The sequence below is a fragment of the Daktulosphaira vitifoliae genome, unplaced genomic scaffold (genome assembly GCF_025091365.1).
Source record: "Daktulosphaira vitifoliae isolate Bord-2020 unplaced genomic scaffold, ASM2509136v1 Scaffold_3, whole genome shotgun sequence".
In the NCBI taxonomy this organism is placed as follows: Eukaryota; Metazoa; Arthropoda; class Insecta; order Hemiptera; family Phylloxeridae; genus Daktulosphaira; species Daktulosphaira vitifoliae.
Window position 1 is genome coordinate 7,872,620 of NW_026099574.1, and position 20,976 is coordinate 7,893,595.

The 20,976-nt window shown below is 42.3% G+C and overlaps 1 protein-coding gene across 5 annotated transcripts in view; it reads left to right on the forward strand.

The window, feature by feature from the left end:
- LOC126903015 (protein spitz-like) overlaps positions 1-20,976 on the forward strand; it is a 45,993-nt gene that overhangs the window by 13,575 nt on the left and 11,442 nt on the right. Inside the window, exons 1-2 of one of the 5 annotated variants that reach the window (XM_050680894.1) lie at positions 6,257-7,126; positions 13,966-14,112. In XM_050680894.1, the coding sequence (XP_050536851.1) occupies positions 7,087-7,126; positions 13,966-14,112 (187 nt within the window). In that variant the 5' untranslated portion in view covers positions 6,257-7,086. Of the gene's footprint in view, positions 1-6,256; positions 7,127-7,837; positions 9,058-13,833; positions 13,866-13,965; positions 14,113-20,976 lie in introns of those variants that run through there. The other 4 variants (XM_050680893.1, XM_050680897.1, XM_050680896.1 and 1 more) reach the window with 4 other exon arrangements.

Sequence of the window (20,976 nt, forward strand, 5' to 3'; positions counted from 1 at the left end):
TTCATGTGTATGTTTTTTTTTTTATTTTATCCAAAACACCCGTTCCAATGTCTGTGTGTATATTTTAAAGGTCTAGATCGTCTTGTTTCCCTGTATTATACCTGCACATTCTGCGCCTATCGACATTTCAGTAGCTCTTATATTCTGTCGGTTCACTGTGTTAACTTGGCAGGTATTTGCTTTTCGTACGTCTGCAGCTCATGTTACTTTTGTGACTAGCAGCTTTCCTGTATTGTGTTTTACCACTTACGCGATTGATCGTTGGCTCGATGAAAGTTTAATGAACTTTTAATAGGATTAATGAACGGCGCTATAAATTTCTATTAGAAAATTCTTTTAAAAGAAAGGGTGTAGGGGTAAAATTGTCAAGGGTCAAATCGGTGTCAAGAGGAGTCTCGTTGGGTTCTTTATTTCACGAGTTTCATTTTTTTTTTTACTAATTGAATATTATGCAAGACGGGCGGAGCTAACGGGAGTATGTATAGTTACACGAACGAGGGAGAAAACTGTCGCGATGGGACAAATAGGAGTGTGAGGTACTGCGGAGGTGTCACCGGTGCCGGTAACAGGATGCTGAACCACGTGTTTGTATGTGCCCCAAAACGGGCATTCTTTAAATATAGAAACGCACACACGGCCGAAGGCAGATGCGATGGGCCCCGACCGTGGCAGATGTGGAGCAGCAGCAGCAACAACACCGGCGCACACGCTGCAGGTCCTCGACGTGTGCAGATTCCTGAGCGCGCGCCCCGACGCACGACAACAACCCCTTGTCTACACCGTAGCGTATACCTCTGCCTCGTGCGAGCAGTCTCCTCTTCCTGTAGGTTGTGCAGCACCGCGCGATGGCCACATGGCATCTTATACGGACGCTTTAACCCGTGTAATGGCTTCATTACCGCCGTCGTCATTGAGTTGACGTTGGTGTCGATGAGGCGGCCGTACAACAGCTAACGTCTCAATGTAGGTACCTCCAGTGTTTCTATGAAATTAGAGTAACCCTAATATGTAATAACCGCGTTCACGTCCCGAATAAAACAAGTACTAGTGGTTGTTATTATTATACACTCTGTCGCATAGGAAGTGAACTCGGTGAATTATTTAAAATTACTGACGTGTCGATCACCAGAGAAAAGACGCGAAATAAGAAAAAAACAAATTTGTAACACCATCGTGGTTTTCCCTCTCGCAGCTCATTATACTCAAAAGACGTGAAATGGGGTGTCTTTTTTTTTTCCCCCAATTCGGGGAATAGAATTAGTTCGTGACGACCGCAATAAATTACACGATGCGAAATGAAAGAATTGGACTTTTTCGTGGGTAGGGACACACACGCGGAAGGAATGAAGCGAGCACCTACGACGTGTGCGCGTCAGGGTAAAAAATGTAAGCTCGTTGTACCCGCGGGACATATATAAATCGAACGGTTTATTTCTGAATGTGTTTCGGGGCCGGAAAATGGGGTTAAACGCCTCGTTATTTATACGACATGACTTACATCTCAGATGGCGCAAACTGGTTCGATGAAACCACCGCCGCCGCCGTACAGTCAACATGTTGCAGGTTGTGTTTATTTACGTATACACTACTACTATTTGTAAATTATACTTTATTGCGTTCCTAAGCCCTTATTATTACGTGTCGCGTATATTACACAGCCCATCGTGTTATCCGCATTGCGTATATTTGTTTTGTTATATTTTCCAACTGTAATGTTGTCGAGAAAACCGTATAAACTAGACATGTATACCATTTCCGTTTGATCTATATGCATGCGCCGTTGAACGGGTTAGGAGAGGGAAAGTAAAATGAGTTATACAACGAGGAAATGGATGGAAATGATAATTTGACAATCGCCTATAATACATGGCACGCGTTTATGGAATGGAGTACGTAGACCGAATGGATCGCGTGCCAAACGCGTCTCCATAAAACAAGTGTCCTCGTATTTAATGTTCGTATCGATAGAATGGTATTAAACTAAACAAATCCACTCCTAGACAAACTATTGGTCTGTACTGCTTGAAATTCGTGTATTCGCAAGAGATTTATTTCCAGACGTCTAAACGAATTTTAATGTTCTCCAGTCATGACTGTCGTTGGCAATATAAACGCGACGCAATAAAAATTAAATTGCATTTTATTATAACTATTAACGTAACATAGTATGGAAATATTGAGCGTTAATGGACCGGAACAGTGTTGTTCCGGTGTCGTTTTGAATAATGATACGATATATGTAGTAAACGACTGCTGTGCTTATACATAGTATCGCATGGAATCAGTCAAAAATGTGCTTCGATAAAATGGTATGAGAGTTTTGTGAGCGTCAAACAGTTAAAAAATGTAGTGATCGAAATTTTGTCCCGATATACGAGCGAGATTTACGACAAAAGTAAATTTATTTTTAAATCTCTTCGCAGGATATACGATTTGTTCGACTTAAATATCATATTTAAGTAGTGTTTGATATTTCTGTTAGTTCGTAATTTGCCCTGATGGTATTATTTTTATTTTCTTATTAAAACCGACGAATTCGTATTTTGTTGAAAAAAGTTTTTTTTACAATATTTAATCGTGTATAGCTTCCTCGATATTTAATATAAATATTTAGCGATGATCATAGATGCACATACCAACTGAATCATTTCTCAAGGGCGTATAAAATTATTTTAATTGTCAACTTATATGTTTTTTCGTCGCTTAAAAAAAAGTCGAAAATTATAAATTGGGGCTGCTAAGCATTGGCCGTCACTCCTATGTGTGTGAGCCCATCAACTAATGACGTAAAAACTGTCATTTCATTTATTTGCTTACCGTATCGTACGCATTAAAACACTTATATTGCCTATACATTACGCCTTACCGCATGAATGGCAGACACAATGCAACGCAGCCATTTGAGTTGCTTATATAAATGTAAATTGTCGTGTGACGGACTCAATGGGTTAGCCGATTTGCAATCGTTGGTAACGCGTAAATACACTAGTCCGATTGAATTTGTTGGTTATTTTCCAAGATTCCCTCCTCCTGTTAACAATACATCATTGTGAATGGCCGCGTAACTGCTTTCGATTATAGGCTTTTATTATTATGAGACATTTTGTCATCATTTGGAGTAATAAAAGTTGCACTCTGATTTTCGGCGTATTTAGAAATGATTAATTTATGACGGCCGATGGCCAATAATCGTATATTATAAATGTATAGTGCACGTCCGGTCGGTGCGTATAGGAAACCGTTTGCCCGGCATTATATATGATTGCATAATATGTGTAGTTTGAGAAAAGAAAATCTTGTCCCGTCTCGTCGCCAAACGACTTCGGCGGCGGCATTTGGACGGCAATAAAATTCCGCATGTATATTTATGTACGTAGAAATACATTTCCAGAGCTTTATTCTTCGCAGTGTCGTTGTTCGCAACGTCCACGACGCGGGACACGAGCGGGGGCATCCAAACTTGGTATATCGTCTACGCGTCGTTGTATACATGTATTGTATTATTAAGTCTGTACGCTCGACGTCGTCGTTCGGTTGGCGCCAACGCTTAACCGAACCAGCGGCGCAAACCGACGGTTTCCGTTGGGTTAGGTTAGTTGTGTCACCACTCGTTCGTAAAAATATACCGCCGACGACGACGACACGAGGCCGTTGTCCGCCATAAACAATTGCCTAAAAGCTGTACAGCCAGACGACAAATTTTGGAACGGTTTCAATGCATATCGGCCAGTCTACTAGGCGCGACCCGTCGCCACGGCTAAGTATATCTGTGTACGTCTGCCTTTTGCTAGACGGTGTCCTTCACCGGGAAAATGTTTTTGACTTTCTGTCCTATTTTAATCGTTACAATTATATTACACTGTTATCTCGTGTTCAGCTCTGTAATGGTTTTCGATAGTCTGAGAATTTAAGTGACAAGATAAAAATTGTCTGCAATTATACTTGTACGAATATTACATTTCATGATTAAGTTATGTCTAATGTAGTGTTATTTTTCGCAAAAAGTTTATTTTAACTGAACGAGTTATGTTTTGTGTAAAATGGCCATTTATATAATTAGTCCGTTTGCTAATAGGCTGAATCTTATCCCCAAGGGTAACTATCTGTTAAAGTTATTGTGACACGTCTCGCCCCAATCGTTATAAAATATGTACTTCGTTTATGTCGAAACATTTCAAAGGCGTAGTAATATTAAGCGAGAAATACGTGTTGGAGAGTTTTTTAAATATTATTTTCCTTTTTCTTGAAATTGAGGCCGATGGTATTTTATCTGTTTAGTTATTTGTAAAGACCAAAGACATAAAATGTTTTCATATATATATATGATAACTATTATAATATATGTAAACGTTTTTTTCTTATGTTAATATTTTATAAAATTTCTCATTGTCTCGAATCGTTCCGTTCGATAATAATAATTTATTTCGAAGTAATGAATTACTGGCGATAGCACGTGTTAAAGACGGCCAACGTTTTTGCAATTCATTGAACTATATACATAGATGGATATTATTTATTTGAAGTGTTAATTTGTTGTAATATGATTGAACCTATGGTCTCGTTTAAAATAAACACTAACGGTTTGCGTTATGAGTTATACAGACGTTTAAATCGACATTGTGCGCGCCCTTTAATTACAGTCGGCGATGTAACAGTGTTATGCGATATTTTACACACACGTGGATATACTTGTACTCGTAGTGTTAAATAAGTGATAACTCGATGACAACACTTTTAAATAAATCGATAAGTTTAATTTCACTGTACAAGTGTTGAAGAAGGCACATAATAACAGCTCTTTGGGTACGGCGGAAATTATCACTTTAACTTTAGGTCACCGTTAAGTATATAAATATTATATGACGTGTGCACAAGTATTGTAATTGTTAATGTGTCGCAATACCGACGGCGTGTAAAATCAACGTGGGAGCTTGTAAAACCATATCTTTACACACTTAAACGTAGTCGTTTCTTTCTGTACCCGTATCGTTCAACACCGTAGAGACCTTTTATCCTTCAAAGACGACACTCGCCGTAGTGACTTGCCTACAATAGAGTAGCGCACTGATAACACGCCGCCACTCATTGGTGACTCGGTGCGGGTACCTTAAACGTGTTATCGTGTGTTCGTGTTTAACGATCGGTCGCAGGTTTTATTATTTTGTTTACGAAATGATGCGAAAAGCGCAGTGTTCCGTTTGTCACGCCTGTCGTTAACGTACAAACGACGTTTAATTGATTAAAATTTAATAAATTGTCTGAAAGACGTGAACACACGACACGTCATGATACGATTATAATTCACGGCCGCCACGCGATTCACCGTCGTCTCGGTGTTCTTAATTAAACACAAAAATACGCGTGGGGGGCCCCAGTGGTTCGGATTTCTAGTGCGTATGCCAAAGGCGCTGTCTAACAATATTCTTGTCAATCAATGGCGGCACACCATAGTTTATTATGTCAATCGAAATCATTCTCGTTTTATCGGTATACACATGGCCGGTAGTCGTTGTGGGTAAAATTGATTTTTGTTTTCGTTGTTCTGTCAAGTGTGTTTGAAACAAGACCGTGAGATGCTCCAGTCCCGGAGATGGTACCATATTAATTGGCTTCGGATTAACCGCGGGTTCGCTCATACATGAAATTTCGTCGTGTTTCAATAATCACACATGCCGGTGGTGGTGGTGTCTTATTATACGGACCTCATTATACCGTCCGGCGTTCACATTCGATACAATAACAGCAACAATATTTATCTGTACGGAGGAGGCGGGCACGCGGCACACGCACAATCGATGGACAGCGTAACTACTCACCAGAACGAACACCGCTGACGACGTTTAATCATAATAATAATATTGCCGCCGCCGCCGCCGCCGTGATAGATGCAATAGTCCAATTGTAGACGATGCGTGTCCAGACGAGACGTGTAACGAGCAGGATAAAAAAAGCAGATGCTGTGTCCCGGATTGTGGATACGAAAACGGGATGTTTGACATGGGGCTTGCACACGGAACATAATATACAAAACGGTTTTGTCCAAGTACAACACAATAATGATAGTAATAAATTCCCGAAGAAACAAAAAAAAAAAACACCTCCGCTATTTGCAGTCCGGCAGACAGAATACACAATGCGCGTACCGTAAAAAAAAAAAAAAACGAAATCATTTTTATTATTGCCCGCGCGTCGATAGCGTGAAATGGCATATGTATTTTTTGGCTACGAGGGTGTGTTGATGGGTTTTTTTAAGGCATTCGCCCGTTTCGTTCACCCCCGCGGGCTAAATCCGGTGGTCTGCAATAACTGGAACCGGCCCATTGACACTTTTTCGGCCGAGGTGCTGAATTTTTTTTTCACGCCTCTTCACCGGGTTCGCGGTGACAACTTAGTCAGTGTTCCAAGTATGCGCACACGCGTAATTGTGTCTGTACAGCATTTGGACGACATTCAAATGACTCGGCTACTCGTCCGCAGCGTGGCGGCGACAGCACAGACGGTAGCCGTCGCCGATTACACAGGGGAACGACCTAATCGTGTGTAATTTGCTTTCAATTGCATTATATTTTATAGAAAATGTTTTCATTTTTTGCTTGTGTCCCGAAATCATTAGAACGTACATGCGTATTATGTATGTATACGGCACCAGAGCACCACTACTATTGTAGGGATGACCGCGACGGTATTGAATGTTTGCAAATAGTCCCATCATTAGGGATGAATGCGGTCAAGCTGTGAATGAAGTTTTTTTACCGGATCCGCCGGACTAATGGTCTGCAATCGAGAGGTTCTCGGGTCGCATATTTGTACTCGGGGTTTATTATGTGTAATTTTTTTGTCCACGCACATTATTGTGTATCACGCAAACCGGTGGTGGTGGGATATATGTAGCGTATGATGTATTAAAATGCGCAGAACGTTGTTGGAAAAACGCTTAAAAAAATTTTTTAAAAAATATAGAAATCGGTCCAGTTTTCGTTAAATGTTAGGTACGAATGTTTGTCGCCGCTGTGTACCGCAGTCGTTATCGTCGTCCGTTCGACGATTTCCGTCAACGAAAATTAAAATTATCTCGGTCCGCACGAAATGCGCTCGGCCATATGTCGGATACACGAGGACAGTGGAGGTAAGACATTTTTTATTAGAAAAATCATTTACTTATTTGGACGTCTCGGTGACGCGTTAAATACGGCGAAAAACGTGTGTCGCGCCTAATCGTTTTTTAGATACTTTTAAATGACTCATCGATTTCATTTTCTATCTTTGGCACAACCTGCGTAAGTCAAATCTGATATCCAAGTGACGTTGTTGTGGTCAAATGGTTTTTTTTTAACGGAAGTTCGACTTGGTCGTAGTCAGCGACTTGTGTATATATATATATTATGACTGTTCGCGCCTAATGTAGAAAACGGACACATTCCTGTGAGAATTTAGAACACGCACAAGCAATGTTTAAGAGTCTTATAACTAGGCGTGAGGTAATAACAGTAATACGTCCGACGACTTAATTTCCATAACGTTAATGGTGAACGTATTCACAAATTAGTTACAAACATACCGTTTGTTACGTTTGAGCAAACAGTGTTGCTGTCCATTCCTACGCACAACAATAGATATTGTGAAATTATTATATTTGTATCGCACAAGACGATATTTGGCGTAAACACGAATTACCGGTGATTCGCGTGCATTATCCGAAGGGTTGATCGCGTACTGAAAAAGCGTAGTAACCGGACGGTCGGCAACCGGTAAGCCAAGAACTCGGGGGAAAAAGAAATAGAGAAAACCATCTTTGAAGAATGGGNGGAGTACTCGGGGGAAAAAGAAATAGAGAAAACCATCTTTGAAGAATGGGCCTCGGTGCGTTCGTCGGCGGCGCGTATCCGGTTCGGGTATGTTCGGCGGTGGTCGTGAGCCGGTTGACGCGTCCCACCCATACTCGGCCGCTTCACACGCACATACGCGCACGCACGGCAGTCGAAGGTTCGTTGTTCGGTCGGCTGCACGCGTACCGCTCGTGGCCGCTGTCATCGGTGTCGTTCGCGATTACATTTTTACTGTAACACATAACAGTAATAATAATAATAAATTATTTTACGTACACACACATTTGATATATAAGTAGTTGTTTTGTCGTTGTTATCTGGTTCAGGTGTCACGGTGTATTCGTGTGTGTTTTATTAAAAGTTTATTATCACACACTCTTATCCTCCTCCAACGCCGACGTGCCAACAGTGTTGAACCTATTCCGGGTACTTATTGATAGTACTAACCTACTCGATAGCAACCGGACCGTAGGAAAAAAACCCGTAACGCCCGTTAAGTTCCAGGGTGTCGCGGCACCGAAGTTTATTTTTGAAACCACTGTCGCGCATAATAGAGATAATGTATGTGTTATTGTGTACGTGTTGAAGACAAATGTTCTGTTTTTTTTTTTACGTTACGAAGAAAAACACAATTTTCTTTTTTTAAAACTTACATTAGGTTGTTTCTTTTATTAACAGCAGTTCCGTTAAATTGTTTGTTTTTATTCGACGGCGTACGTTTTTAGCCGAGTCGTTTCGTTACTTTATTTATTTTATTAAACTTTTACTCCGATATAAACATTGTCGAAGAGATATCGCAGCCAAGACGATCTGGTGTCGAAAAAAGTGATGTAGCCGCCGTCCACACGATAATAATAATAATAGTAACGTGCGTCGTGTGCGTCGGTAATTAATTAATCATTATCATGTGTGAGACGGTGTTGTTGGCGCATTGTGTCCGTCTTGTTGTTGTCACTGCGATCGCGACGGGACTGAATTCTTGAACTCGCCCCCTACCCGTCCCCCCCCGGGCAAAGTGCAGGACACGACCGGGAGAGAGTCAAATAAAAATTCGACCGGACTGCAATATTTCCGATTTCCATGAACACTAGTACTGCCTCCACGACGACCGCAGTGGCGGAGTCGAAGATGGTCGACCAATGCGAAAACCAAACGGACTGCAACATGCCACAAGGCTCCTGTTGGTCTACCGTGTACTCTGGTTTTTATTTATTCCTTGCCAGGCATTCAGGTAAATACTTGCACTTTTTTTGTGTTTTTTAGTGCCAACAATTTATATTGAATGTCGGTGTCTGTAGTAGATCTAATGAAAAAACGCGCTATATGAAAACGTGCGTGTATCGGCGATAAGCAGCAGCAGTGCGTGGTTTGTGAACCTAAATCTAATTAGGAACAGGTCGAGTGAATAATGTGCATAGAGAACGTAGGAAGTGATTGGGAAGAGAGTGCGGCGATGGCGTAGCGGTGAGAGAAGAACTCTAGGCAAGACCGGCGTTTGAAAGTGTACACTATCTATACATGATAAAGAATAATTCAATTTGCCAACTGTTAATATGCCAATTATCGGTCGTTTTACGCGCGGTATTCATCAGCCAGATAATTACCGTATTTTGCAATCCGTAATTAAATAAATATTATTTGTACTCTATTCGCTGGCAGTGTAATAACCTATTGAAGAAACGATCGCCTTGAATGGTACAGAACCCTTTGGCTGCGCCCTCAGGTTTTTTTTTTTTGGTTAATAGTGTGCGTGAGATTATTTACGTTGGCATTGTAAACTTGCATAATATAATGTTAGTACGCGGTTTATGGGTCTATGTGTGTGTGTGTGTGTTTCTTCAAGGATTCAAAACAATGATGTCGGTAAAAAAAAAAACAATAATGTAAACGGTACTGCCGAATTTGCGTAGGTTACACACATAAAACAGCCTCTGAGTATAACGTATAAAACGGGGCTAATTTGACCGGAAATTTGGAGAAGAGGGTTGTTGCTGCCTGGCATGACACCGCCTTTTGGGGTTTAAAACAATAGGTCTTGAAAAATACAATAATAATGAAATTATATTTTGAAATGATTCTTGTTAGCATTGGCACACACGGAGTTGTGATCGGTCGGCAACGGCAGCGGTTTCCGCATTGCTAGACGTTTGTATATATATATATAAATATACCTTTATTATTATACGTATGGGATACTCGTATGTATCGTACGTGAACGGAGAAAGTACGATATATTTTCCCGGTCGTAATTAGATTTATTGATATCTGACTTAATTACACACAAACTCGGCCGGCGCTCGTCGAAACGTCCAAAAAAATGTGTGTACATTAGTTGGTACTCGTATGGGTGGTAGGTACACACGCCCGTTAACTCCACGGAACCGTAAAAATTTCCTTTCTTCGCGAGGAGGGAGGGGGGTTGTTGTACGTGAAACGCGCGCATGTTATGATTCTGACGAGGCTGAGTAATTTTTTTTTTTTTGTGTCTACAAAATGTCATCAACGTCTCCGTCGCCGCGTTATTGTACCGGGTCCGTCGTGTGTGTAATTTGTTTAGAAAGTTTACTTATTTTTGTACGCCATTGGTTTGCACGTATGGCGGCGGGCAAAGAAAAGAGCTGTAAATATGCCATTTCACACAATGTCAGTGTTCGGACGGCGACAGCATTTTTAACAGTGTTAAAAGATGTTTTTCTGCACAATAGCCGGCGCACTAGTGTATGCGGATTCCTTTTATTACGGTGTTCAGAAATTAAGTATTATGTGTGCGCGCGTTGTATGAATAGGAGAAAAAAAAAAAAGCGCGTCGAGTGAAATGAATATTGCTCGGTTAACATATGAGAAATTAATTTGATGAGATTAATAAACGGCCGTTCAATAAGGCGTTATGGTTTTTTTTATCGAGCTTGTACTTGTACCTTTACACGCGTCGGTCCTAAAGACCAGCATACGAGTCGGGCTATTATTTTTTTACGCTTATGTGAAAATCGAGAGTCGTACACGGTGCGTGTACGACATAACCGCGTTGCGGCATAAAAAATTAATCGAGTTCAACGAAACGCCGCAATTCGCGGCGCACGATTTTGGTGCACTGGCACTACTTTCGGTGTTGAATTGTGTCCGTTCCGTCGCCGGTGTAGGTCCTCCACATCGATTTTTACCGCATCCGACAAAAAAGTTCTGGCGCTGGCCAGGCACGTACGCCGGGCGAGTCCGAATACCACATATGAGTTGTGTGTCGGGAATTTTTTTGTCGTTGCCTTTTTAAAATTTCTTTGTCATTGTGCTGTTGATGAATACAATAAATATCCCAAGGTATTTCGCACGCGTTTCTTTGGACGTAGACAAAATAATAATAATGACAATTTACAAACACTAAATTCTATTGCGCAATCCTCGAGACAGTCGTGTCATGTCGTCTGTGACTCGCCGCGCGGATGATATCCATTAAGTCGATTTAATTATTATTTTATTCTTGTTACATAATAACTGCGCTCTTTGTGGGATGGTTTGATGAGGTTAGTGGCTATACTCGGCGTATATGAGACACGGAACGACAGATGATAGGGATTTTTTTTTGACAAATAATGCCTATTATTTAACATGGAGTTAAATTGAGAGTTGCTAGAAAATGACGACGATCGACGGTTTTTTTTTTCGTCGGTTACGGAGATTTTAGATGGGAAATTGTGTGTAAGCGCGCGTTTTAAAGGAAGACTTGTCGGCGGAACGGGTTCAAGGTCAACGGACCTCCAACGCTGCAACCCAATCAATGCTGCAACCGACCCGAGAGTTAGTAGTTCTCATTTATGACATGTTTCCATCGTGTGCGTGTACTTGTATGTAATGCGTGCTAGCGCTTAACGACGTAGTATGCGTTTATCCAAAATTAAATAATGTTTTTTTTTATATATTTTAAACGTTCGTTAAACAAACATCGAGAAGGAATTACACCGAGCGCGTACGGCGATCGGGAAATTATTGACCTCTGGAGATTTCTTTTCAAAGAACATGTACAAAACAACTGTTTTTTTTTGTCATTGTCATTAGTAACGCGGGTTGTGTATAGTAAAAAAAAAAAAAAAAAAAAATTAATACACAGCGATCACGATGACTTCGGTATGCGGAGATTTGTGATTGCGTATTCAACGGAAAAGCGGACGGTGGTGGTGGTGCTTTTTCTCGAAAATCAAACGACGAACGCCAACCAGCGGCCGGGAACTGGGGAAAAAGTGCGAGAGAGATAGAGGAGCTGCGCGCCGGCAGGTCCATCGGCGGCGGTAGCGTCACGGATGGTGGATCAAAAATAAATATAAAAAATATGTGTTTATATATATATATATATATATATGTCTTTCTGTGTATTACAAAAAAAAATGTACCTAACTGCAACAAAACACCGGGCAACGGCAAAGATGAACTCGCACTATTATATTGAAATTGTCAACCGGACCGTGACGTCACGATTGTCTTTCGTTGAACAATATGGCTGAAAGCGGTGATGACGAGCACAGGTCCGTCGGAAACCCGCCAAAAAATCATAGTAGCCCGTAATGATGTGTATACGTGGTAGTAGTGCCGCCTCCGACGCGTACAATGTTTGCCCGATGGCGAAGGCGGTGGTGGGGTGGTCGTTGCACCTTTGGCCAGGGTCAATTAACGTACCTTTCCTCGGGTATTTAATTTCCCACGCAAGACAGCTGTCGTCCGTCACCATTTTTCATCTTCGACGATATCGTATATATATATATATCTATCTATGTGCGTATGTGTGTGTTGGTGTGTGTGCTCGCGAGCTATGCGCGCGCGCGCGTGTGTGTGTGTTAAAGCCACGTTATTTTCTGTACAACGAATCCGTACAAAACGAGAACGCCCAACAGTCGCGATGTGGGGTAAAAAAAAAAATATTCGAAACAAAAGGAAGTCGACTTGTGTGTTTTTTCCACGTTTGCACGCGCTCCTCGTCTTGTACTCTCCCCCCGCCGTCCCGCTCAGGTTGCGATCTACGTCATGTTCTCCTCGCGTTCCACTAGAGCTTTAGACACATCGTCTAGACACATCTAATAGACAAATTTTACACCGTTTAATATGGTCATCGGGTCGTAGGTACCGCGCCTTGTAATCGCCGCGATAATAATAATTTATAAATAACGAATCCGCCGTACCCAAACATAGGTGTACAACATTGTTGTGTGCTGCATGCGGTCGGCTCTCGTTGTGACCCGATTGTAATCACGTGCTGCCTGTTCGTCTGCTGCAGTCCCGTGTAACAATCTGCGCGGTGTACGTACACATATAACACCATTACCGGGTCGGCGGCGGCGGCGGCGGCACACGCATAGTGTTGTTACTGTTACGGACGGCCGTCGACGCGTTTGTACGTCTTGAATCGGAACATGTACACGAAACCGGAACGCAAATTTCACGGTGAATTCCATTTCGTATTAACCCATATATATATATATGTACACGCGCACACTCAGATAACGCGCGTAGACGCCGACCTAAAAATTTATTGTAGACGATTATCATCATTTAATAGTGATAAAAGTAGCCGAAACACGATTTAGGAGAGAGTTATCGCGCGCCGCGTCGTCGTTACTATTATTTTTGTAATTATTGTAACTATTTTTCGGTAAATTTTTTTCACACGTTGCATATTGCGGCGTTATTATAATTTAATATATATTACTACGATTATTATACTTAAAAAAACTGTGATAATCGTTTATGCAGCGTGACGCGTCCGATAAAAACCCAATGCTTTTAATATACTTTCACTAACAATGAGCACACAAAAAGGAAGTGTGGTGTAATCCAAAGCAGCGGCGGCGGCTGTGATGCCACCGCGCGCACCACCTCAATTATCTCCACTCGGTTAATTCGACGTACCTTTTAAAAATCCATTGCCACCGGCGGCGGTCAATCTTTTCATGCCGCTTTTCCATAGATCGTACCCACCACACTATTTTTTCTCTGGTTAACCATCGTCGGTATTACAACAACATTAAATAACGACTCTATGCAGAGAACAGAATCGTTAGTTTTACACTTGTTTTTTTAAAAAAATTTTTTTTTTTTTTTTACAACTAGACTCGCTTTTTCTTGTTCTAATGTAATATTTTTGTGTTTTGCACAGGTCGGAGACGTATCGAATCCGAGGGAACGGTACTAGTGAGGCGGCAAGGCGGCGGCGGCGGGTCGTCACAAAGCCTGCACCGCGCCGCCACGTTCACCATGTTAAACTTCCTCCTGCTAGTCTCTGTATGTCTTTCATCAACCACACGTGAGTACACAAACAATACGCCAGCATACATGCTGTATAACCGCATGGAAACGTAGTTATCATGTGTATTTAAACGATTTTATAATAGTTACGGCGCTGTGTATATTAATAATGTTATTATAAATATAAATCTTTACGCCACCGTCGGTTTAATTAATAAACGTGTGCGGCTCGTGAACGATAAGAAGGGGGACACCACGTCGCGGCGTGGAAAGGAAATCTGAATGCTCATATGGTCGACGTACGATGTGGGCTAAAGTTGGCGGTCGCGTGGGCTATAGACGTTGAGCAAGCGCGAGCGAAGGCTGCTAGGCCACCGTCGCCGTTAGCTAGACGTCGCGGTATGCGTTGACACGATGCCAGAGTGCCGCCGGCGTCTGCGGGCACATTATTTCCGGTCGTTCACAGTCACGCGGGCGGCGAGGTAGAACACGATTCTCGCGGTCAAGACCCTGAAAAAACTGCCAATGTGCGATTCATCCCCTCGCCTCTTTGCCGCTGTCGGCTCTTCGGGCGACTCCGATTTCATCGTAGAAAGTTCATTTACAGACACAAAAAATCCTACTCGGTTTTCATAAATGTTGCATTACGCGGATTCCTCGAAGCCAAGATCATTCACGTTGAAACATCCGTGTTGAAACAACAGCGGTGGTGCTCATGTGGTACGTGCGCGATTGATTATCGCATGAATTACTCGGGGGATCTCTGTGTTTAGTAGGTTGTTTTTTTTTTCAAAGCTCTTTGGATCCGGTAAAACATTACGGGCAACGGAAAAACGTCTAACTCACGACTACGCTTTAATCGAGCGTTCAGTTGTAGGTGTAGATTAAGGAATTCGAATTGGACGTCGAGGTTTCTTTTTGTTTTTACTCGTTTCAAACCCTCGGCCGTGGTTGTTAGGCGCGTATTTAATCGAACCGAGGGGGGGGGGGGGGGGTTATTAATTGCCGTATCCCAAAGGTGACACGCGGCGGCCCCTTGCGCCGTTGTTGTTGTTGTTGTTGTACATATTCGAAGGCGGCGGCGGCTGCGGCTGTGCGGTGTCTAAATGTACATTATAGGTGGTCTCGTGTCGATGGCGCTAATAAAGATCCGTCCCAGGATTTTTATATGCGTACACCTCTAACTATTCCGTCTGAATGTGTGGCACGTATACAACAACAACAATAATAATAACAATCATATAATACTTATCTCAAACGTGCGCGCGACTTATGGCGTCGTCATTAGCGGTCTGGACGAGATACTGATCAGCTGCGGCAGCATCGTCGTCGGGCCCGGTGGTGTCGGCCGGGCCACACGTTCGACGCAGACCTAATACACACGGATAGTTTATTTATTGCTTTTCGTTTACGTTGTGTAATATTTGTGTGTGCCCTCCAAAGCCAAAATCCCTCTGGTTTGTGGGGGGGGGGGGTTGACGGGGGGTTCATGGTAGCAGCGACAACCGTGTACGGTTTATATTATACCTATGGAATCGTATAGTTCGGGAGCAGCCCTTCCCTCGGCGATAAATCGATGCGTTTTGATTGATTCGCTTCTGTGTACACGAACTGGCTGCTCGGCAGTGACTTGTCAGTGGAACGGTAAACAATAGTGGTGGTGTATACCCGTGTGTGTGTGTGTGTGTGTGTGTTGTATGCCAAGTCGGAGAGGGTGTGCTTGGGTATTACGACGAGCGTAACTCTTTTACTCGGTTAAAACATAACCAAATCGATATTTGTGAGAAAGTCGTCGCCCTTCGGTCTCGAGCAGTTTTCCTTAGAACTATGTGTTCCCCTTATTAGGTTGTTATTTGTTTACACGCGTACACTTTTCGGGACCAGTTTCGCCAACGCATTTTGTGGTAACACGCTCGCCCGTGGAAAAATCTTGCGATCTCGTCCTACAAGCGCCTACTCGATGCGAATGCAGTGGACACATAACACGAATAATAATAATAATAATAATATGTAGAGACTAACGACGAGGCTCTTTTCAGGCGCCATCGCGTCGGTCAGTACGATAGTCGACCGTTTTCCCAAAAGAAAACGAATGTCGGCGGCTAATCTCTTTTATTTCGAAATCGATTCGGTCAAGTACACTTCCATCGCCGTTCGCTCACGTCGGACGCTATAATAATATAGACTGTGTAAAGAGGAAAACGTTCCATTTGTGTGTGTGTTCACCTGTATTGGTCGGCGAATTCTGTTAGGTGCGTCAAACCGATTTTGCCAACACAGATGAGCCACTCGAAATGGCTTCGAAGGGTCCAACCGAATTCTTACCCACTCGTTGTTATTTGATTGTTAAGCGTCGAATTTTTCCCAGGAAAACCTCTCGATAATGTACAACGTGACCGTTGCTTTTAATTTCGTCGAACGTCATTATTGGCGGCACGAATAATAGTCTGTAAGACTACTAATACCAGTATTTAAGAGACATTACCATTATGCGGAACACGATAAAGAGCACACAACACAATTGGGATTTAAACGCCGCACTCGTAATACCGTTGTTCGATTAACGACGATTAAGTGTGTCCCGGAATCCAATTAGGAGGAGGCACTATGTCGACGACAGCGTTGACGACGTCGACGGGTAATCCCAAGTGTGAAGGGGAAAAAAACTAGCGTACAGGCGACGAGTTATTGTAGAACAATAGCAATACCGGTACAATAGTTATACGACCGTGTATAGTGATAATTTGTCGGGGAACTTTCGAGCGCTAGCTCTACACAATTTGCGTTACGCTCAAATAGGTATTACCGTGGACGACGCCGCCGCCGCCGCCGCCGCCTGTCACTTTACTACTATTTAAACGGACCAATAGGATTATTATTTATTATTATCGGTGTGCGGCCACACACACTCGTATACATCATACGAGTCGCAGGTTGGCAAATCCGATTAAATAATGGATTTTCGGCATATTTCGAGTGTCATTGTCAACACAGCTGCCGCCGAAAGGATTCCACGCCAGTTCAATCCGCGGAATCGTTGCAAAAACACGTTTTGACATATTATTATTATTATTGCTATTGATGTGTATAACGACGCACTAACCTAACCCATTGGGTAGAGCAGACGTGTTTTTCGAAGGTGTTCGGGTGACGGTTAAATTGTTATGAACCATCAATGGGTCTTGTACGGTCGCCTCTGCCTGTCAAACGTGGTCGGGTCGAATGGAAATTAATAAAATAAAAAGAAAATAATAACGACACGATTGTAAAAACACCGCCGACGTCCTTGTGACGGCGCTATATAACATCATCATTAACCACCAAAGCTGGTTGTAACCTGTCAAAACGCCACCAACCGCCGTCCATGTTCCCACCGTGGTCGTCGTCCCGGCGTTTGTCTCGTCTTGGTCGCTTTCCATTTAGTCCTGGCCACAGCGCCTCCTCTACACTGCCGCCTCCGCCTCGGCCCAATAATACCGACGGCCTAGACGACCTCACACACGCTGCACCGTACCGATGGACCGACGCACAATATTATTATAACCCGTTTGACCCTCTGACGGAGGCGACCGGCTAACCACTACTACCATCGATTATTATTATTATTATTATTATTATCGTCGTCGTCGAATAACGCGTATAATTTGTCGTCGAAACAGCGGTAAAAGTGAAAAAATAATGGAAATGAACCGTTATGACATTCTGCCACCGCTGTAGGTGGCGGCGTTATGGAAAAGTGTTGCGAGTAAAAAACCAGTACCGTTTGGACTTTTTAAAACATGAATTGAAACATCACAACATTGCGCGGTACTCGTGTGTAGTGTGTAGAGAGAACCGCGTCACTGTGATGATTGTGCGATTGTCCGGCCGAGGTCAAATGAATTTCGGAGAAAAGGACACTGCGTTGCGGCAACCGCCACCGATGAGTCGGTTATCTTTGGCCGTCATCTGAGAGGTCCCAGTCGTTTCCCGCACCCGAATCAACCGAATCGTGAAATATAAATAGCGTATAATTCGCGATGTCGTTAATAGATTTACTTTGTTATTATCGTTGTTGTCGGCCAAGACGTTGACCACAAAAGACGACGGCCAGATGAAACGGAAAAAGATTACAACATGAAATCTGTATTATTACCGAATGTGACGTGTGGTGCGGTTTACCCGCAGAGTATAATCGATTTTCAAAAAAACCCCATAAATCTTTTGTTGGTGTGTTTTACTGTCACGGCCGGTCCATTGTGTAAAGAGTAAAGTTTTGTTTACGTTTTTTTTTGACAGACTGGACTCGTTCTCCCTCGCGCGATCGCCTCGGCGGAGGATGCAGCGACGGTGGAGGACTTGGAGCTACTGGTGGTTGGGTTTAATTATTAAAACAGCTTTTCAATAATACGACGACAATGTACGGCGTGGCAATAACGCGATTAGGTCAAAACAACAAGAACTCGTGGCGGCTAAGTAAATATTTTTCGTTTAGTGAAATCGCGCCGTTCCTACGCGGGAACCGTCACTACCATAACAGTGTGATCTCCTCTCGCCCTGAGCCGTTTCACCGCCTCCAGAGTGTTAATAAAAAAGACGGGGAAGACGTCATATGTGCCGTTTCCGGTATCGTCGAAGGAGTCGCACAGGAAGCGGCACGTTTATGAGTGTGTGTGTGTGCGTGTGTGTATAGTTTTGTACCATAGGAGTTGTCATGTATGCCAACCTCCAAAACGTGTATAAACGCGCGTGACCGCCGCCTATCGTTATTGTTATAACAATTATAATTGTTAAAATGCGTTTTGATCTGCACGGCACACGAGGACGTGTCCGGACAGGTTTGCCTGTACACAAAACGATTCTACACGGGTTAAAAAAATAATAATTTCAAAAAAAAAGACTATTCAACATTATTGTCGTAGCAGAACAGCCACACGTTGCATCAGACGTTGGAAGTATAGCACCAACAGCTGCTGTTGTGTTATACTATACCATCAATGAAAGCCTTGTCGCAGGCGACTCGCCCACTTCTCCTGTGCTATGCTCCTTACCATCGTTGTCTCTTGCAGGTTTCTTTCGGAGGTTTCCGAATAATAATTCTATTATTTTCAACGTTCAAAACGATTTTCTATTGTTTTTTATTTTTATTTTTTACGATGATTTTTTCATTGCTCGCGTCTGGTCTTCTTCACGTTTGCTCAGAATGTGTGTGTGTGTGTGTGTGTATGTGAGCGCGTTCTGGCGTGTGGTCACCGACCTTATGTACATAAGTATTATTATATGTGTTTTTCGGTATTTTATTTAACGCCATCGTTTATACGCGTGTACGATGATAACCGTTCGTTGTTATTACTATCGTCCGACGAGTGTATTTAGAGCGCGAAATGATTGTTCGAACAAAAATTTCAGTAGCCGATCAGAATTCCCTTAAAGTCTTATTTTTATTTTTTATCAACCGATTGGGCCGTCGTGCGACATACACACAACAGTTGCTGCTGTTCATAATCTACGATGTCGATACGTTTTTCATATTATTAAGGTCGTACAATACACTCAAGAACATGGCTAGTTTTATGCCATTTGTTTGTTTCGATTGTGCGCTCGTTGTGTTCAGTTGAAATTGAATTTAACTCTACTCTACAGCGGCGACGAAGCCATGTAGTCGCCGCTCCCCGTCAGCCATGTATACGGTTTTTTTGGGGGGCATTGTCGTCTCGTGTAACTTAAGAACTTTCTACACGTCATTCTTTTCCCACAAGCACACCATCGGTTCCTAGGGTAGATGTATGTTCCCCGCACTCGCGCCATCGCCTCGTAGCATTCTATTTTTTCTTCGTCGATTGCGGGACATGCGTGTTTTGTTCTCTGTAATTAATTTTTTCCAGACATTTGGTCGTCTGACGATTTTCCTATTAACAGTGTGTTTATAGAATTCGCGATTCGAGTTATTTGTGTAGATTCAAACGAATTCGATGACACGAGTAGTTGAACGTCTTCAACAAATGCAAAATTGCATTGTAGTTATTACATCAATCGAATTCACGTAATCTTATAAAAAACATATGCCGAAATAAAATATTAAATTAAAAACGGGGCAGTCTATGGAAAAAGTGCTCTCGGTTGACCCTAGAAAACAATGCGAGGCGACCACCCGCGTTTGGTATAGATTCATTACATTGTATGATAATTAAGTTCATTAATGTTAATAAAAATATCCCATCTGAGAAGTCATTGTAATCTCGTTCTACAAGTTGTAAAGTCGAGAACATCTATGGTACTGTTGTCGTGTACGTATACGAATAAACCGATTTCCGTGTATACTATGATAATTCGTAATCGTCAATTAATTTGATATTCTATTGATGCAATACCGACTTTTTATTGTAATTGGCCAATCGATAATTGTAGTTGACTCGTTCAAATAACCGGCATTATACCGTGTTGTGTAATTTTCTATAGCGCTATTTAAGAAATACTAATTAGCATAAGTATTAGACTTATTCGCCAATCTTCATTAATATATTTTTTATACGCGTGTGCTATTTGGCACCGCATATTTGGAACCGACTAGAATAAATTATTCGTTCAATGTTATGTCATGTGCTCGTGATAATCTTGAGACTACTTTGTTCGAGGAAAAAACGTAAACGCCGCTATCTTGGCTCATTCGACTATATAAAAGACCATCTACAGCGAGGTTTGGTGTAATTTTTTTTATGAATTAAAATTATCGTGCCAAAATTTGTGTGTTACTACTATGAAAGTACCGACTATTGGTCGCCGCTGGGATACCGACGCCCGTAGATTTCCATTGAACGAGATTACAAGCGGAAACAAAACAAATTGTGCACATGGAATTTTCTGATCAATTTAACAATCTGCAATCATATATTGTTTGGTGTGTTTGGCGAGTGTTGTTTAATAAAAAAAAAAAAAAAAAAAA